Raw genomic sequence first — 18072 nt, 5'->3', positions numbered from 1 at the left:
TGCTAGCCTAGAAACAGACACTTCTATTGGAAAACAACTACAGTTAATCGATCTTGGAATACAAGCTAAAGGGACTACGAAAGCTTGTTGTCACAGGTCATGGGCATGTTAATATTACATGAGTGTAGTGCAAATAAGTATTCTTTTTGTTTACCTTTATCTCGAATGTATATCGTCGATGCCCTCTCCTTCCACAATATTCTTTTCAGTTAGCCATAGGAATTAATAATCAAAATTACCTGGACCAAATGATCGCTTGATATGGGACTGTTTGCAAGTATTTTAGTAGTATTATGGCTGTATTAGCTCGTGGATATTTGTCGTTTGAAATATCAGGATGCATCGTATTTCTCGAGGCATGAGCAAGTGTGCTGAGCGTGTATATTTGACGGGAAATATCCTCATGGTCGAAAGAAATAATGATAGGACAAACTTCATAGACTGAGTCTATTCTGACGTAGGGAGCATGAAGCGCAGCGTTTTTCAATAAGCGACTTGGCTACCACATGCGTGTTGCAGTTTTGTCGTACCAGCCTCGACAACCATTTTGGCACCTGCTATAAGACAGATAAACTCAGCTTGGCACCTTCAGCAGTCAATTAGGTCGCCGAAATGGTGCTTCGTATTTTCAAACACGGATATTAGTATTCTAGGCAGAAGCTTTTCATCGGAGGTCTTTTTTAGCAGGCCAAGTATCTACGAACTATCTGTATCGCCCCTTCCGAGACCGACCCACATACGCATTTAATCTGTAGTATTTGCATATTATAATAGACAAGGTGGGTCGAATTCTTCTATTCGTTATAACAAAGCCAACAGTGATCTTTGTCGTACTACCTGCAGTACTTATCGTACCTTAATTATTTTCTGTGTACTTAGTGTAATAACCTAAGGCTAGTAAGTTTTCATTTTTCTCTTTCTGTCGCTTCCTTAAGCTCGTGTTTCGTCGTTCCGACGTGCTGCGAGTCCTATTTGAGGTAATTATGTTCGTCAATCTATGGATATCCATCAATAAAGCGCGTAATTGTGTCAGTTCTACTATTTGTCTAGTTCCACATCACAATCTAACAGTCCTTTTTCGGGGACAAAGACAACGAAACGTCCCTGAGTCCTCCCTGTGGATTCGGTCCTCATCAAATTAAAGCTTCTCATCTGACAAGGCCTTATCTCATTACAGCTGCTCGTAAAGGGATTTCGTCTGATTTTCATTGTCTGACTTGTCTAAAATATCGAGGTTTTTTCTATGTTGAAGGACAGAGTTGTTGCTAGTCATCCAGTTCGTCGCTTAACCACTTCGCGGATGCAGTAGGTGCACAAACGATCCGATTGAAAGCAAAAGTGGCCGAGAAGAGGGAAGCCGCATTGGCAATGGAAACGGAACTTTCTTATAGTTCCTATGATCGTAATCTCATTCCCTAAGACTTTGTGGGTCGTCTCTTCTTACGGTTGTTCATGTTTCGGTGTACGTTCTCGATCCAGTACCTATCAGTTCCTTTCTAACTATGAGTTTGCCAGCAGCGCAGGGAGAAAAGGCGAAAACAACCAAACTAAGGTGGATGTCGAAAACGGGTCTAGCAACACCAGCGATTCGATTATCTTATACTCATCTTATGCTTTATACACGCCCTACTTTTAGAGGAAGTAGCTACCAACGTATCTAAAGAACCATAAGCAGATGTTTTTTTATTTAAATATGGTCAGAAATAAAACGAAAAGTAGCGAAAGCTGGATTTTCGGCACAATCAATGATTTCGAAACGTTTCTTATATGTAAGTGGATGTTAATGAAACGAGAAAACAGGTAAATTTAGGCGTGTTCTTTTCGGAATTGAAGTGCCCGATGTGTCTCAGTGTCCATAAATGTTGCTTCCATAACTACGAACAGCGTACGAACAGAACAAGTTAACATTGAAGAGCACGTCTTAACATAAGTCAACTTACCGCGCGGCTGTCTCTAATAGATAGACAGAAAAAGATAAGAAAGCAAGCAAGCTACAGACAAAGAAATATTTAAGGAAAACTCGTTAACTCACGCTAATCGAAGCACAAGGAAATGTTTAGGTGAAGAGAGATGCTTTTACGAATGTAGCCATAATCTTGAAGAACTGGACGAAAACGCTCGTAGAGCTTAAGGCACGTCCGCAACGTAACCTAAACAATAGTTATTAATGATCTTGTACAAGCAAATCTCAATGGGTACAGATACGTGTATGCACAGAGTTTTTTGGGAACAATAACTAGATTTCGATGGCTTGATAGGTGTCCGCGCGATTTATTTTTATTTTAAATAAATACGTATTCAAAGAGTAATGTCTACATTTTTTAATCTTTAATTTTTTAATATAATTTAAATTAAAAAATATTGAATGGCCAGTAAGACTTAAACTCATGTTTGATGTTTAAGATGGGGAGAACTGTTGTGAACTGTTTGTCGTGACAGGCGTATATTTGTTCGTTACTCCTAATATTAGAAGAAAGTCTGTTTTTTGCCAGGACCAAATATCAAACTCGCCATCGCAAACAACAGTACGTCGTTTTTAGGCTCAAAGTAAAGGTCGTTCAGTTTTTCCGCGCTAGACAAACTTTCACGAAGAGTAAAAAGTTTCATTTTTTGACGAAATTGACTACCCGTACTATTCCCAGTTTTCAAGTGGCTTTTGAAAGAGTTTGTGGAAGACTATCATGAGACATACCGGAAAATCCTCATTACAATTTCGGTTTAAAAAGCTTAAAGATTTATCAAAACGGCTCAGAAAGTACCTCATTTTTTGTACGCCTGGATATGATATATAGAAATTAGCGTCATTTTGAAGACCAAAATGTCAATTAAGTCGCCTATGTAAACTCCAACGGTTAATTGTTATAAGATTCTTTGAACCCTGTGGCACCTTTTGGACTTTTTTTTTTACCGTTACTTGGACCGGTTTTAACTTTTGCATTTTTGGTATATTCCACCCGCTATCAGCCCAAAAACCAAGTTCCACTTGGGTTTCTTGTAATCACCGTATTTAAGCAAAACTTTGAAGAGTTTATAACTACTAGTATTGCTTTGCGCATAACCTTTAACGTTACGCATAATCTAATAATCGTTAACGAATTATTATTCAAGCATTAGTTTGAAAATGACTGGTGAGTGGTTTGTAGTTTCGAATCGAAGTTGCAATTACGAAGAATGGTGGATATGTAAAGTAATCATGGCCGTCAAAAAGGACACTTTTTAGTGAGGCAAAACAATTTTGTTATGTTTTAGGAACAAAGCAGACGAAAAAATTCTCAATTTAGACACACCATCCTGTATATATACTGAATAATCAAAAAAGTACTAATGGTTTTTAAGCCGAATTGAAATAATTCTTATGTTTTAAAACAACGTTATTAACCTAGACTAAAGATGACTTCCTATCATTTTTCGGTAACACCATAATCCTATCACTATAGAACTACTGTAGAAAGTTTCTGAGCGAGTCTTTGCTTCCCTCCATTGAACCACCATTACAAGAGTTTTGCAAAGACCAAATTGTTAGTAGTCTGATCATGCAACACCAGGGTTATACATCGGACGCATAAAAATGTTTAATTGCGTGCTTCCGTGTAGCTAGCCATATATGTGGTCAGGCGTCATCTTAGTGGAAGACCACTTCTCTTTGTTAGTTTCAGTCGAGTTTTTTTTTTTTTTTTAATGGATTGGTCTAATCCTGTTAGTTGTCGACAGTAGAAGTGCGAATTAATCGTTTTGTTAGGCGGATTTCTTTCCAATCCCACTAAACACAGAGGATCGTATCCTTTAGCATCAGTCTAAGCTTTGCCATTGTAGATCATATTCTTTAGTTTTTTTCATTTGTACATTCTCGTATATGATCAACTTTTATCTTTAGAAATTGTTTGATTGTGTTGGGTTTCTAAAAAATTCTGCTGAAATGAATTAAATGAGTAGGCACCCAAACATTGAGCTTTTCTTTATACTCAGCTTTGTTCGACTCGTTCATAATTATTTGGTAGTCGATGTTAAAACGGCTATTCACATGTCGAGCCCGCTCAACTTTCGCAATCATTTTACCACTTTTTTTTTCGGAATTTATTAAATATGAAAAGTTCAAATATTTGTATGACTTTGGACGGCATCCGTATCTTTATCTTAACAAAGCTGTAAAATATAAAGAACCTTTACGAACATTTCACTACACAATCTCCTACACAATCTTCTAGGCACTTCAATAATTTTTAATAGTAAATCGTAGTTTTCAAATAACACCAACGCCAACTTAACGTCTTTGGATATTATCCAAAAAATACGTGGCTTTAAAGCCGTCTAGCGAAAAAATCGTCGATACTTTTTTATATATATATATATATACTAACCAATAAGATGTCAGACCTAATAAATTTCGACCTATTAAAGATATTAGGAAATTAGGACAAGTAGCGAAAAAGTACCCATAAATAAAAGAAGAGTAATAATTAAAACATTATTTTTTATATACCGTTTAAAGTAAAATGAAATCATTCTAGAAATAAGTACTAAATACGAGTGTAGTCCTAATACAACATAAACAGGTGAAAAAAAAATACTGCTAATAAATATAATTCTATTATTGATTGAGAATTCGATAATAAAGAAATTAAAAATGGTTGAGATATAGACAATTTATGAACAAACGCTTTGAGGCTACACCCATTCTTGATAATTGATATACCTCTTCAAACGTATTTCGAAGACAAATACAATATCACGTTATCGAATATCGCGAACATCATATTCGACCTCTAATACGCTTTGCTAAACATCTCGATTAGTACCAACAATTCATTTCAGCAATTCGCTTGCCAATCGATCTTCTAGTAAATCACTTAATTTTAACCAAATTATGCAGTCGCCCGTGATTAACGGGCCGCCATCTTGGTCTTCGTACTCATGGGGCAGCTGTAGTCTTTAGCACGCATGCCGACCGACGTGTGATCCATATACCATTTTTAAACGGTGTTATACACTTATCTAGATCGACAGAGAGAGAGAGGGTTTGACGTTGCGGAACGAATGGTAACGGTAGCCTATCTTAACGAATATAGCACGATGCCATCGATAAGCAGCAGACGACTTGAAAGAGAACAACAGTAGCAGCAGGACTAGTGTTCGGGGAAACAGGCCTCAGGACACGCTAATAATAACGAGAGACAACATAAAGCAGGCAAAATAAGCAAGACGAAACGTAAAATAATATGAAAAGAAGATTGCCACATATAGAATGCAAGATAATGAACAATAGTAAAAAACACGAGCACAATAAGAGGAACGTCTAATGGATCAACTACAATGTTGGAATACAGCAGAAGCAGCACTACAATGCGGTGATTGTGGCACTGCTGATGCTCGTGTGAATAGCGAGCCAATATAGTAAGCTCAATTAAGATGGCAAGGGACTGACAACAGAGAAAATACGCAGTAGCATGCGGAAGGGCGCTGCTGAACGCGAGTGGTAGACCAGAGCGAAAAAAAGACGGCTTGTAGCTAGCGGCGCCAGTGGCGGCTAGCTACAAGCCGGGTCCTAGAAAATAGACAAATTGTTAGAAAAGGAAACCAAGGGATAGTCATAGGGAGGATTCGACTACTGCCTAATTAAGTTCTATAGCAATAAAACAAATAGCAGTTCTATCTAAGTGCTATCACTAGTGTTTTTAGGTGGGTGCACGTACACAGGCCAGTGCAATGTGACAATGTTGACGATATCAAAAACAACACTAGCGGCAACAACAAAGGAGTATCCAGTGCAACTTTGGTGCTGCCATCTTACGACCACCTCTCGAATTGTTAAGTATTATCAAAAGCCGTTATTCGATTTTTTTTTATATTTCTTAAAGAACGGTCCTACGACTATGTGACATTAAGATATTCCTAGAGACTTTAATTAGTGCACATTTTTAAACAAAAGGATTCAAATTAGCCTACAGAGTAAGGCGTTGATTAGTGCGCTCACTTTGAATGGCGAAATTGTCTAAGTCAAACATCGGTAAAGCTCAAACCTGTCACCCAATCAGATATATCCCATGACACATACGAGGAAACTCAAGGTAAACTAGCTATTAATTGGCAAATGAGATAGGACGTGTAATGAAAAAGTGCAATTAGAACACAGCTTTCTCAAATTTGGGCGACTGCAAAAATCTGACCGTCTGAACGTAACACCATACTGTCATCAGCTGTGTGATTTCGATCACCGTCCTCATCAACGCCATCATTTTATGAACACGTATGTTGTTCATTAAACGCGAATGGAGTATTCTTTAATACAGATTTTTTCTCTCCGGTTTTGGTCAGGCCCCTTAGTGTGTTAATCTCTAGGAAGCAACATCTATTTGAAGAGGCCTACTTGAAGGTTTTAAATATTGTAGGTCACAATATTCAAATTTCATCCTGTATCTGTATCGACGAACAAAACTCCCTCCGATTTGGGTCATTAGCATTATGAGAATAAGTACTCTACAGAATAGCTGCTTGGAACTTCTACTGAAAAAACAACTTTATATCTATATAGGCCACACACGGAAACCTAGACTTTGCTAAGGGGTCTTATATTTTGTGCTTCTTAAATGTTTGGTAAATAAAACTGATTTTAAGACGATTTACAAGTTCGTATTCTCTAAGTGATTCTTGCTCCCTCGCGCTTAAACTGCGAAGTTCACATAAGTTTCCACAGCGTCATAAGGAAATGTCGGTTTCTGCCAATAAACGTCTGAAAGTCCCTCAAAAATATTATGAACAAAAAAGCAAAGCAGAAAAAAATATTTGTCAGTTTTTTAAAAACGTACCAGCAAACTTATAATAAAACGTCAATTGTTAGCTCCGGTGCGTTCATTAATAGGTAACAGACTTTCTAGGACGAAAAAAATAGTGGAATGGCTCTTTACTGTAATGAATTAATCTTTCATGATCTAACTTAAACCTATGAAAATTAAATGTTTTTAGCCTGTGGATAAATTTAGCTTCAAATAAAACTCTGGTTCTCATACCGTTTCGAACGAACGTAGATTCACCTTATAATATGACAATTATATCTTGCCATTTAGATTTAAGCAGGAATGTAATGGAATGAGTAAGGATTTAAAGTTTTCCAGTTGTTTCCCTGCTTTTTAAATCAGACCACAGTGATATACTATCACCTGTTGAGCGCAATGCTCATTTTTTCATGAACGAGATGCGGCCATGTAGTAAATATAAAATAAAACTACACCGTAATTTAGTCGTTTCTAAGTGGCTAAGTTTTTTCCACGAAAGTTTGCATTTCGCATAAGCTGACATTAGATATGTTACATAGTAATACCACTTAGATATACTTACGAGGAAAAAATAAATTAAGCAAAGTGTCAGGCAGTGATAAAGGAAATCACCAGACTGTATCAGCCAACGTGCTCGAATGATGTTTAGACTTAGTAAAGACGCGCCGTCGAAAAACTTATTTTATATTACGGAATCCTGTTTTCGTTGTCTAAACAGTAAAATTTGTGCGCGTAATCACTTACAAATGTACAATGGCTAGTTATATTTAAAGAACATAATTTCGCAAGGAAAGCACCATTTCATCTTTAATTTTGGGTTCAGATGAGTAACTTTTAGAACTTGATCCTATGAATTGCTACGAGATTATATGCGAATATATATACACACATACACACGTTAGTCTAAAAAATGCATGACCGCGTCCTATGAAATAAATGAAGGATCGGAGCAATAATTTTTATCTTCACTCTTCACCATTGTATATTTTCATTTATCTTTCACTGTAATATCTTCTTACACAATCTAACCCATCTGCACCAGATGTTGCGGGTATGTTAATTTGATAAACGTGATATCAGTAGAACGAGGCAGCTCATAGTAAAATTATTCCGACGTACGTGTTACATATTATACTGCTAAAACACCTAACTGATCGCGATTTTTTGCGATCATTATGCTAGCATCGCATCTGTACGTTTCCATAAAAATTTGCGTTAGATATTATACTGTTATATAGACCTATGTTTTAAACATAAAAAAATAGATTGTCGTTTCTCTAAACGGTTATTGTGTTGTACATGAAAGTCTACGAAAGCGACGCAAAGTCACGAACTCCTTTAAAGACCCAGCGGTTGTAGCAAAACATAAAAAAACGAACCATAATAGAAAATAGCGCTATTCGCTGTACGCTTTATAACCGTTTGACCTAACAGTTAGTTACACGGAATGTTGTCTGAGTTGTTCCGTGGTCATTTGCCCGATCTTCTGGGCAAACTAGCCAAAAGAATTGTTACCCCGGCAGACAAAAGAAGAGCATGGAAAATATGTACGAAAACCTAGATTGGATCGAACTCTAAGTTATCCAGGATTGTTTACTTAGCATGCTAGGTAAACAATGGGCGAATGTCCGAGCATCATAATACTCGGACGACAGGCACCATGCGATATCTGGTGTAACAAGGTTTATACAGGGTCGGGTTGTAACTACGCTAAATAATACTCGAAAGGAAAACAATTCAATGGCGTGCATTAAAGCGTTCGTTATTGTTTAATAGATAAGTCCTATACGCTTTATCCACAGTTCAGAACAAAATAACTTAATTTTAATGCTTTTTTTTTTTTTACTTTGGCTCAAAGTTGCAAGGCGTATTCAAGTAAATATGTTTATTAATGAAAGCAATACTTTCAAAAAATCTTTAATGAAAGTAGATGTCTAGAGTTCAGTAGGATATATTAGGCAAAGAAGGTTATATTTATTTAAATAGTTATCGACGCCTATTTGGAATTGTTTTCAGTCAAATTTCGCTTATAGCTCTCTTAGTAAAAACAATTGATGTCGTTATTGCGTGCCAAATGTGGGTGTGACAGGATTTTTATTAGAATTCTAAAACTAAAAATGGCAGAAAGTAGTTCGACAAAGGCAAAGTTTCCTGCTCTTATCCTATGATGGTATATCATATTAATATGGCACGATTTACTGCTACATCTGTTGTGTTTGAATGATATCGCTGAAATGACCAAACGTGAGCCAAGATTGTTTTTTTTTTGTTGTTTACACTAAGGTGCTACATCTATATATTATAACGCAATTTCCAAATATACTAATATATGGTTCGAAACAAAGATAATATGTAGTATCTGGTGATTTAGACCGTCTGTAATGCGTTCCGTAACATTGTGCTACAATGTTACAGTATGCATTACCTTTTTATGGCTACCTACTTTCTATAAGCGCCACCTCGCAATACCCTTACCATGAATTCGACGATGTAGTCACTGCAGGGTGAATAGTAAATAAGCCAAAAAAAAAAAAGCAGGAAAGAATTAGATGCTTGCTAAGTGGTTTTAGTTTTAGAAAAAGAGCAATACTAAAATGCATGCATAGTTAGGGAGTGAGTTTTATAGGGAACGTACGATGTGTAGCCATGCAACTTGAAGAATACCATAGCAATAGAACAGTACTACCATATCGTGTGTACATGAAGCAGCGGCATTAGCTTAGATGAACTCACACGAGGAAGCAAGGTAAGTTGAGTTATCGCGTAAATAATGCACACACTTTTCAGGCCTTTCAGTTTAAGCTATACAGAGCCAGTTTTCTTGGCCATTTACCGAGCTCATTTACTCAAAAGGCACCGCCAGTGAAGAAGCGCAATGAACGGCCTAGTATTCTAACGTCACACTGATGCTGTGCTGTCTCCGAGAGCACTTTAGTTTGCAGTTGTTAAAAAACTGTCTGTTACATTGAACTTTTTTACAATTAAAGCATTGTTATTATTGTTTTTGCATTAACTCTACTCAGTGGTTATTGTTCTATTCTGGACGTATGATGTAACACATTGAAGAGTAGCGGGGGTTTGGACGCAGGCCCTCCTGCATGGTGACTAGTATATGCCTTCGTCATGTGAGTCGTTCACTTATACCCCCTACACGTTTACTCGAAGCTCACGAACTGCTATGGAGGCAACACCATGACCAGAACGATCAGCTTAAACGACAGCCGGTTCCTTCGTTGGCCCAACTGGCCTAACTGGCTGAAGTGAGAGGTGGAAAATAATGGAAACACAGAACACTTAAAGCTTTCCATGCATGTAAATGCGTGCCCGCGTACTGCATACTGAACGTGGGTGTGTTTGCAGCTGCTCTACTGTATTATGGTACTGACGGCAGCTCTATGTTTTTGGATCCCTGCATTAGTTGGGAAGGATCGAAATTGTCTCGTTCACTTGGTATTCATGGCTAGCAAACATATTTGGTCTATGAATCCAGCAAAAGAAACGCATCGACAGAGACTCGTTATGGTGTGCAACACGGTTCTCTACTTTATTGGACATGGCGTCGGTTGCATCGGCTCTGTGCAGTTCAAATCATACGATGCCAGCGAGGAAGAGTACATAAGTGATACATCCCTTCGCCTAAATTGCCGCGGCCTTCTCGTTTCGTAAATAACTTGTTGAAAATTCATTTCGACTATCATACGGATAAGGACAGTCGATAAACGCTAATATTCAAGCTGGTCAAATGTGTCTATAGAAAAGGCAAAGGTCTGTACTGGAGAATGATACAACAAAAAGGGACGACGTAGAATAGCGCATTTAAGTTGTGGTCTAATGGCAAATTTGTTTTTTGGGTCGTTTCGATGCGGTAAAATACAACGGATGTAGTCATTTGTTAATTATTATAACCTATTAATAACAGTTTATGAGCAAATCCTAACCTAATGAATAACTGTTTTGTGTGTATCATTGTCGTATAGCTGTCGATACCATTACATGTAAACAATCTAAATCGAGAGGAATCTCCAATGAATAATGTTCGAACTGTTCTGTACAACACGGTAACTAAAAATACTTACCTTAATAATGCTTTATTACAGGACTCTGCAAAGTGGACTGAAGTCATCCTACTCCATCGTAACTGTGATCTCATTATTTACAAAGCTATTTGTGTTTCCGTAGTTTTATAAATCTAAACAACGATCAAAATAACAAAGCTCTGCGCTCAACGGTCCAAGCGGTTGGAAGGGCTTGTTTAATCCTGCCATTAGCACACTGTAATAAATATCAAGCCGTGAACGGTATTAACAGTTATTGTAGCACTTATATGTGTGCCATAATTATGTTCTTCGCCTTTGAAGTCCTCTTCTAAATGTAAAGAGAGACTAACTCTATGCAGGATTAACGCTGCGTTATTTACATTGAACCACGGGCGAAATTTAGATGAGAGACCTACTTCTCTCTGTTTTGCTATTACGCAGGATAACGCCTCAAGGGCAATGGCCGCGATCCTGAAACTATGTCAGGACCCTGAAGAAACTCGTAAGTGAGGATAACTAACTAAATTTAGGGGAGAATAAGGTTTAAGAAGAGCTTTTCAAAAATACATTCAGTATAATCCAATCGAGTTTGGCAATATGTGGGTGATAACCTTTGTGTATTCTTATAATACAATGAGGTTCTAAAATTGAATAGAAATATACGATCGTGCTAGAATCACGCATGCACAAGGCTCTTTTAATAATTTTTTACACATGAAATCTCTACCTATACATGCAAGCAAAGGTTGCAAAAGGTCAATCGCGGCTGAAGTCATCGAGCTCAATTTCAAGCTAGACTCGTAAAAGAGAAAGGGCGAACCTCAATGAAATTGGGTACAATAACGGGCGTAGACAGATATTCCGTAATCTTCCTTGACTATCGTTTATTGGTATACAATATATGTGTACAGTCTCTATATAGACATCATATTTATAGATATTTCAGGCCTCCTATATGAACTGTTGGCTGACTCACTTTCGAAGATTAGACATTCACTCAGTTCCGGAAGGTACCCGTGACTCTGGGTTCAGGGCCAAGCCATGGCCGAGGAGTAGAGAAGACTCGGCTTATAATAGTCGTTGTTGTTATTATAATGGTTTTATGACACACCTGTTGAACGCTTAAGTGGTTTGTTCGGTTTTAAGAAAGGAGCGAACAGGTGCAATGGGGCAACGTTACTTGCGGAGTTTTTATGTTGTTATTATTATAGCTATTCCGTTCCAGGTCACCTTACTTCTATGCTCAATTAAACGGACCGTCTGCCTGTCCATCCGTTCGTTAGTTTGCCCGACCGAGAGACTTCACCAAAGTACCGGCTATGCACTCACTCAAATATTACTGTTTTCCCGCCTAGTGACCTTAACAGATAGTACAGACTCAAGCGACTCAAAGCGATTAGTCTCTGAAGGGTATTGAGCTGGTGTTGGTGTTACTTCCACCCGATTTCTTCTCTATTCACTGACGTACTGTATCCTTTTTTCCGTGCTCGGTTCGTTTCTGAGCGTTATTTTATTCGAAGCACCAGATGGCGCGCATGAGTAGCTCTGTACATAGTAAGTAGCAGGACCGGGAGGAACACTTGTGTGTAGGGGGCAGTAATGTGTGTATACGTAAAAGAAGAAATGTGTTCCTTGGCCTTCGTCATCATCGTCAACATATTTGTCATACGTGTAATTTAGGTAAAATTTCAGCTGTCAACGGATACTGTCGTGCCCACCAAGATATACGTCTTTGACAAGTGCTCCTCCTTACGTGGGCTACTGTTATTAAACAAATAAGCTACAAGGGACCTATAAACATAGGAATATAGTATATAAAGGAAATAGAAGCCTTGATTTCTTAGATCAACTTTCTTCGTGCTGAAGATCCTGATCGCAGCATCTGGTCCGAAAACAGTCCCGCCACAGGCAACGTTTCATGTACTCAGTAAGATTGCAACAGTATTTTTCTTAGATGAATTTAACAAACATATTTTAGTTACCATCTCATTGTGATAATTATTCACACGATTAGCGATAATAGCACGCTAAATAAAAAATATGGGAAAAATATTACGTGTCATTATGCAATTTCGAAAAAAACCCAAACGTCTTTTACGCATATCGCGAAAGCTTCCGTACGATTATCGTTACACTTCTGGCTATATAAAATAAATCATTTTACAAATTACAAATTACTTATTCAGAAATCATTTGTAAAAAGCAGTTGAGCCAATTAACATATTTTGGTGGCCCTTTACATAAGCCACACGAAAATACTTCGGGTATACTAATATTATTCTTTCGTATTTAATCACATTCGTTGTGGAATATAGCGTTATTCGAGATAAGGATGATTAAACACCACAAAGAACTTTCAAATTTGAGTTAAATAGGCAAAGCTCTAAAAAAAAAAAAAAAAAAAAATACATTTCACAAAACCAAAGGTGTTGTTTCAACTTTTTTTTGCCAAATTATGTCTTATGGTTTCGATTCTTCATTAAGCTTCCTTGCACAAATCGAAAAACTTTAAAAAGAACAATAGATGGCTGCGACAGCATAATAGTTATCCAACTTGAGTTTGAGAAAGACGCAAGTTGAACACATATACCGCAGGCTTTTTTTTTTTTTTTTTTTTTAGTAAATATTAGCCATTTCTTGAAATAAGAAGGAGCTTGTCTACAATTTGACAAAACTTTCTAATTCTAGACTCTTAGTTAGCGGTTTCGGCTGTTCCTAGACAAGAAAAGCTCACTTTGGCCACACGTTTATCTTGAAAATTTTCTCGCCGCTTGTATCTTAAGGGAATATATCGTTACATCAAATGAATTCTTCCTTTTCCCTTTCTTTTTCTGGTCGTTGCCAATCCTTTGCTCTCGTCTAGAGATGTTTTGCCAGAGATGTACCACCCGTTCTTCCACGTTCTGTGCCCCCAATGCCGCCGTCACATTTAAGGCGCAGATGACAAACGAACACCTTTCATAAATCCGAAAAGATCTTACTTCAAATTGAAATTGAGCAGAAGAATGTCGCTGAGGTAGCACTAGGCGGATAGAAGATTGACGGGTTGCTCCTATAAAGACACCGACAGGCCGTTGCCTTTTACCGTATATTTGTCTCTTCCTGGGCGAGCGTTCGAAGCCCCTCTATCAAGCTAGTACATCCGCGCAGATGCTAATGAGAGACTTTCACCCTATTCGACCTTTGCTTGCTCTTTTTTATTCCTCAGCCCATTCATGTACTCTTTGCAGCGTACACATACAAACACGCATACATACGGAGACGCGTATGGAACATATGGCAGAAGCATGTCGATTTGAGAAAAGGTTGCGCTTGTAAACTACAAATAATTACCTTTAATTCCGACATACATCTATATAATGTCAATCATGAGCAAGTCTTGATGTCTCATTTATAGACAGCAACACCCAAAAAAGCACAGCGGTTTAAAAAGCACTGTACTTTCACTTTTTTTTTACTCCTATGCAACCTTCCAGGAACGCTATCCTTCCATAACAGAACGTCAAACCACGAGAACTTTGTTCGGTTAAGGCTAGAAATAGGTATAGATGCAACAAATTGTAAAACAAGTCTTTCTTTTATGTCGAACATATCGCGTCCACTGTATATATAACGTCGCGAATCAATTGAATTAGTGATAACGTGCTTTTCAGTTAGAACGATGTTCCACCTGTTTTCCCATTTGTCACGGCGATCCCTCTCATGTGGCAAAAAAATTATGTCTAAGAGGATATGCCTTACTAAACGCATTTATCGAACGAACTTTGAAGACAGACTAGAGTATTGAAACGGGGTCCTTAAAAAGTGGCCTTCCATATTGGATAACGCGGTGCACTTGAAAATAGTGCCGACTCCTTTCGTCGGATGCTTATGATACACATAAATTACAATGGCATACAAATATTTACGTTTGTAATTCCGCACGATTCGTAATTGACTGTGTAAATCGATTGCACGGAACTGCAGTATTTCAGGCGCTGCTTTTTAAGACTAGTTCGTACTTGTAGCATCACTAATCATATTGGAAACTGAGCTGTTTGGATGTTTAAAATTGGCGCGAAACTATGTCGACTCATTTCCTAATGGATAGTATGCAGACATATCTGGCAGCGATGGTAAAGGATGCGCGAGCACCTCTTCCATATGAAATATCGCGTACCTTGGCGGGCGGCCCTTTGTTGGAAGTGAGGGCAATTATGGTTAACACGTTGCCAGCGAAACCGCACACGGCAATTAGAAGGGCAACGCAAGCTGTCAAGGTGAGCGTCGTGCGGTGGCTATCCCAATCCGGGCCGTCTCGAATCGTTGCCAGCAGAGGTGGGCCAGTTACCTCCTAACGCACAAAACACGCATGCAAATACAAATTACAAAGACATAAGTCGTCTTTAAAATTAGCGGTTTCTCATCCTGATATACTAATACTAACTTTATGTTAGAACTTGAAAAGTTAGGCGCAGGTTAAGTATTTTAAATTTTGGCTGTTAAAATCTCAGTGTATATGGTGGCCGACAAACGATAGCTGATACTACCTACCGCGGGAGCACTATTGTTAGGAAGTGTTAACCGTTATACAAATATTTTGTTCTGTCTACTAATCATGAGTGCCAAACTCTTATCTGCTGTAGTTAGGCAGTGATTAAAAGTTATATTCTGATCAGAGTTTAATAACGCTGCCAAAACAGGCAACAAAAAAAAAAATATATATATATATATATATATATATATATATATTCCCTGTAGTAGGAACGTTTTCAGAAACATATTAAGGTCCTGAATTTTTACCCTAGAAGCGCACGAAACAATTCCGATAATATCGATGAAAAATCTTACAACAAGCTTTGAAGTCCATAGCGGGGAAAGATGATTTTTTAGAAGACCAGTGACTGTAGAGTAAACGAAAAACAGCAGAAAACTAGGGGTGGACTGTTCCTGGTTCAAATAAATATACATGTATATCACTGTTTGGCACTGAGCAGATTATACCTTGTATTTATTTTAGGAAGGTAGCAGGTCAAATATATCCGATACGACCTAAAGTAACTGCACTGGGCACCTTCGAAGCTCTATTACGAATGTTAGCATTTGTATATTAGCGAAGCCCTATGCTCATTGAGATACTGCAGAGTTGACCAAGCAAACGCTCCGGGACGAAGCGAAGGCATATAACACAAGACTGGTGGAGAGGGAAGAGAAATAGCCAAAGATTGTCTTCTTTTGGGCGTAAAATGGCGTTACCCAGTTTCATATCCATTACCTATGATGCTTTTCAGCAATATTACATTCCACATCGATTATTGGCTGAATCATTTTACTCGTCCCTTTTTTTTGTTTTTAATTTTTACTTGTCCAATGGGCTACGTAAGTAAAGCTACTGAAAACTTAAAAAGCAGTAGGTTCTTACAATAAATATGACTTAAAAAATTTCAACTATCATTTTATTTTCCATAAATAAACTATTGTTTCGCATATTAGTGTTTTACAAGAAATCAGAGTAAATTAACACATGCGTTAAAATAATAAAGTGAAACATATTGGGCACCTAGTAAGTGACAGAAGTTAATAATATTTTGTATGAGAAACCCTATTTTGTAACAATCGAAATTGATTCGTTATTAATAATTTTCTAGAAGCGTTACCCAGAAGCCCGTGATAGCTAAAAACCCTCAAGTTGAATGCTGTCGAAATGTGCTAATTTAAGCTATTTTTAACCTTTAGGGTTTATAGGGTACTTTCACTGTTGTTAAGTTCTGCTTTTGTGAAGGGCGAAAAAGTCATCTATATATGCAGCGACTTTGAGTATAGAAGTATTACGATAAAGATATTATGTAACCTGTACTTTTGATCCAGTGTCCGCCCAAGTTAGTAACCTAGGATTCAGTAACGGGAGCCATACTGAAACTTTATTTACTTAAGTGACTTGAAAGCGGCAAGATTCAGAAACAGTTTTAGTTGTATGTAGTCGAAGTTATTAAATCCGTTGACTTTCTTAAACATATTTAACTTCAAAAGAAGCAGCAAAAAAAAGTATTTTTTTTTTGACGATATCTAAAGGTATTATTGAATATCAAAAAATCAAAGTAAAGGAATTACACACACACAGCGTTTCACCCTATCCTACCCTCATTTATATGTACACAAGCAGTTCGTGTTACGGGAAATAAAAAAATTTGTCAAAAACTATTGTATAATATGATCAAAGTAGGCTAGCTAAAATTATTTAATTTTCAAGCAAATATCAGCTGAAGGTCGCCATGCCGTTGGCCCATGTAGCAAAATAAAGTTTGCTATGTAAAAATAAATCACTGATAATTTAATGCAAATAATTAAATCGTTTCGTAAAGCCAAAAAGAAAATTATTCTATTTATGATTAGAGAAACTGATATTTTATAATCATTTACGGTTATGTTGAAACTTATAATTTGTTTCGTACAGGTTCACATGACAATCAGCCGATTCTCTAATGACCCAGATATCGGGTAACGGACGGGTTGCATTTTGTTCTAGAAGAGTGGAGAAATAATAACAATGTGCCCACAATTTTCAAAGCCAACACTGAAGCCTGATTATAAACCTGTAAAACATAAAAGCGTTGTTCATACGTCGACATTATGCCCATTAAGTCGTCTAGTGTTGTTAATAACAGCTACGTGTGGTGCAGACTTATGTCTCCTTGACGTAAATACGTATATACACATTTGTAAACTGAGTTATACTCTGAGGACGGCTGGCAATTGCAATTGCTCTATAAAATTAGCACTGAGGACATGTGGTTTTATATATGCTCGAAACACACATAACCCCATTTAACTACGAGTACTTTTGCTCAATATGAAATATAGTTCAGCGTAGTGACTTTTATAAAACGCAACTTCCTTTTAATTCGGTACGCAGAATGACGTTTCAAAATTATGGTAAGAATTCCTTATTGTTTAATAAAAGTGTGATCAAATGTGTAAAAGTAAGTTCAACCTTTTGAAATTTAGTCATAGAAAAGAATCGCAAGCTTCTGACTCGTATGTAGTTAGATAATATTAAAATTTGAAGTCAACGGTTTCTCGCCCTAAAAAAATGGAGCGGCTTATCTGTTCCTGTGCCACATAGTCCCATCTTCTGCTGCGAGCAGGGGCTGTTTAGGCTATATAAATGGGTAAGCCTTTTGTTAATGCACTAACCTATTTTTCTCCCCCCGTGGCCCCGATTATTGTTAACGATAACGTTACGCAAATTTTAGCCCATATAACTAATGCCCTTACCAGTTCTGTGC

At 37.4% G+C, this 18072-nt stretch overlaps 1 protein-coding gene and 1 long non-coding RNA gene across 6 annotated transcripts in view; one reads left to right on the top strand and one right to left on the bottom strand.

Moving 5' to 3' along the window:
* Positions 1 to 18072, bottom strand: part of LOC111263134 (G protein-coupled receptor moody) — a 44651-nt gene that overhangs the window by 25017 nt on the left and 1562 nt on the right. For all 5 annotated transcript variants that reach the window (XM_086969476.1, XM_022837984.2, XM_022837983.2 and 2 more), the window contains exon 2: positions 14967 to 15140. In XM_086969476.1, coding sequence (XP_086825602.1) covers positions 14967 to 15140 — 174 coding nt within the window. The remainder of the gene's footprint in view (positions 1 to 14966; positions 15141 to 18072) is intronic.
* LOC111263135 (uncharacterized) lies at positions 3712 to 13218 on the top strand. The gene is made up of 2 exons (XR_002682052.2): positions 3712 to 5804; positions 10868 to 13218. It is a non-coding gene; the product is annotated as an uncharacterized LOC111263135 (long non-coding RNA).

Source organism: Varroa jacobsoni, unplaced genomic scaffold (assembly GCF_002532875.2).
Source record: "Varroa jacobsoni isolate VJ856 unplaced genomic scaffold, vjacob_1.0 scaffold_738, whole genome shotgun sequence".
NCBI classification, from domain to species: Eukaryota; Metazoa; Arthropoda; class Arachnida; order Mesostigmata; family Varroidae; genus Varroa; species Varroa jacobsoni.
The sequence above is the reverse complement of the archived record's forward strand: the minus strand, read 5'-3'. Positions and strand labels throughout refer to the sequence as shown.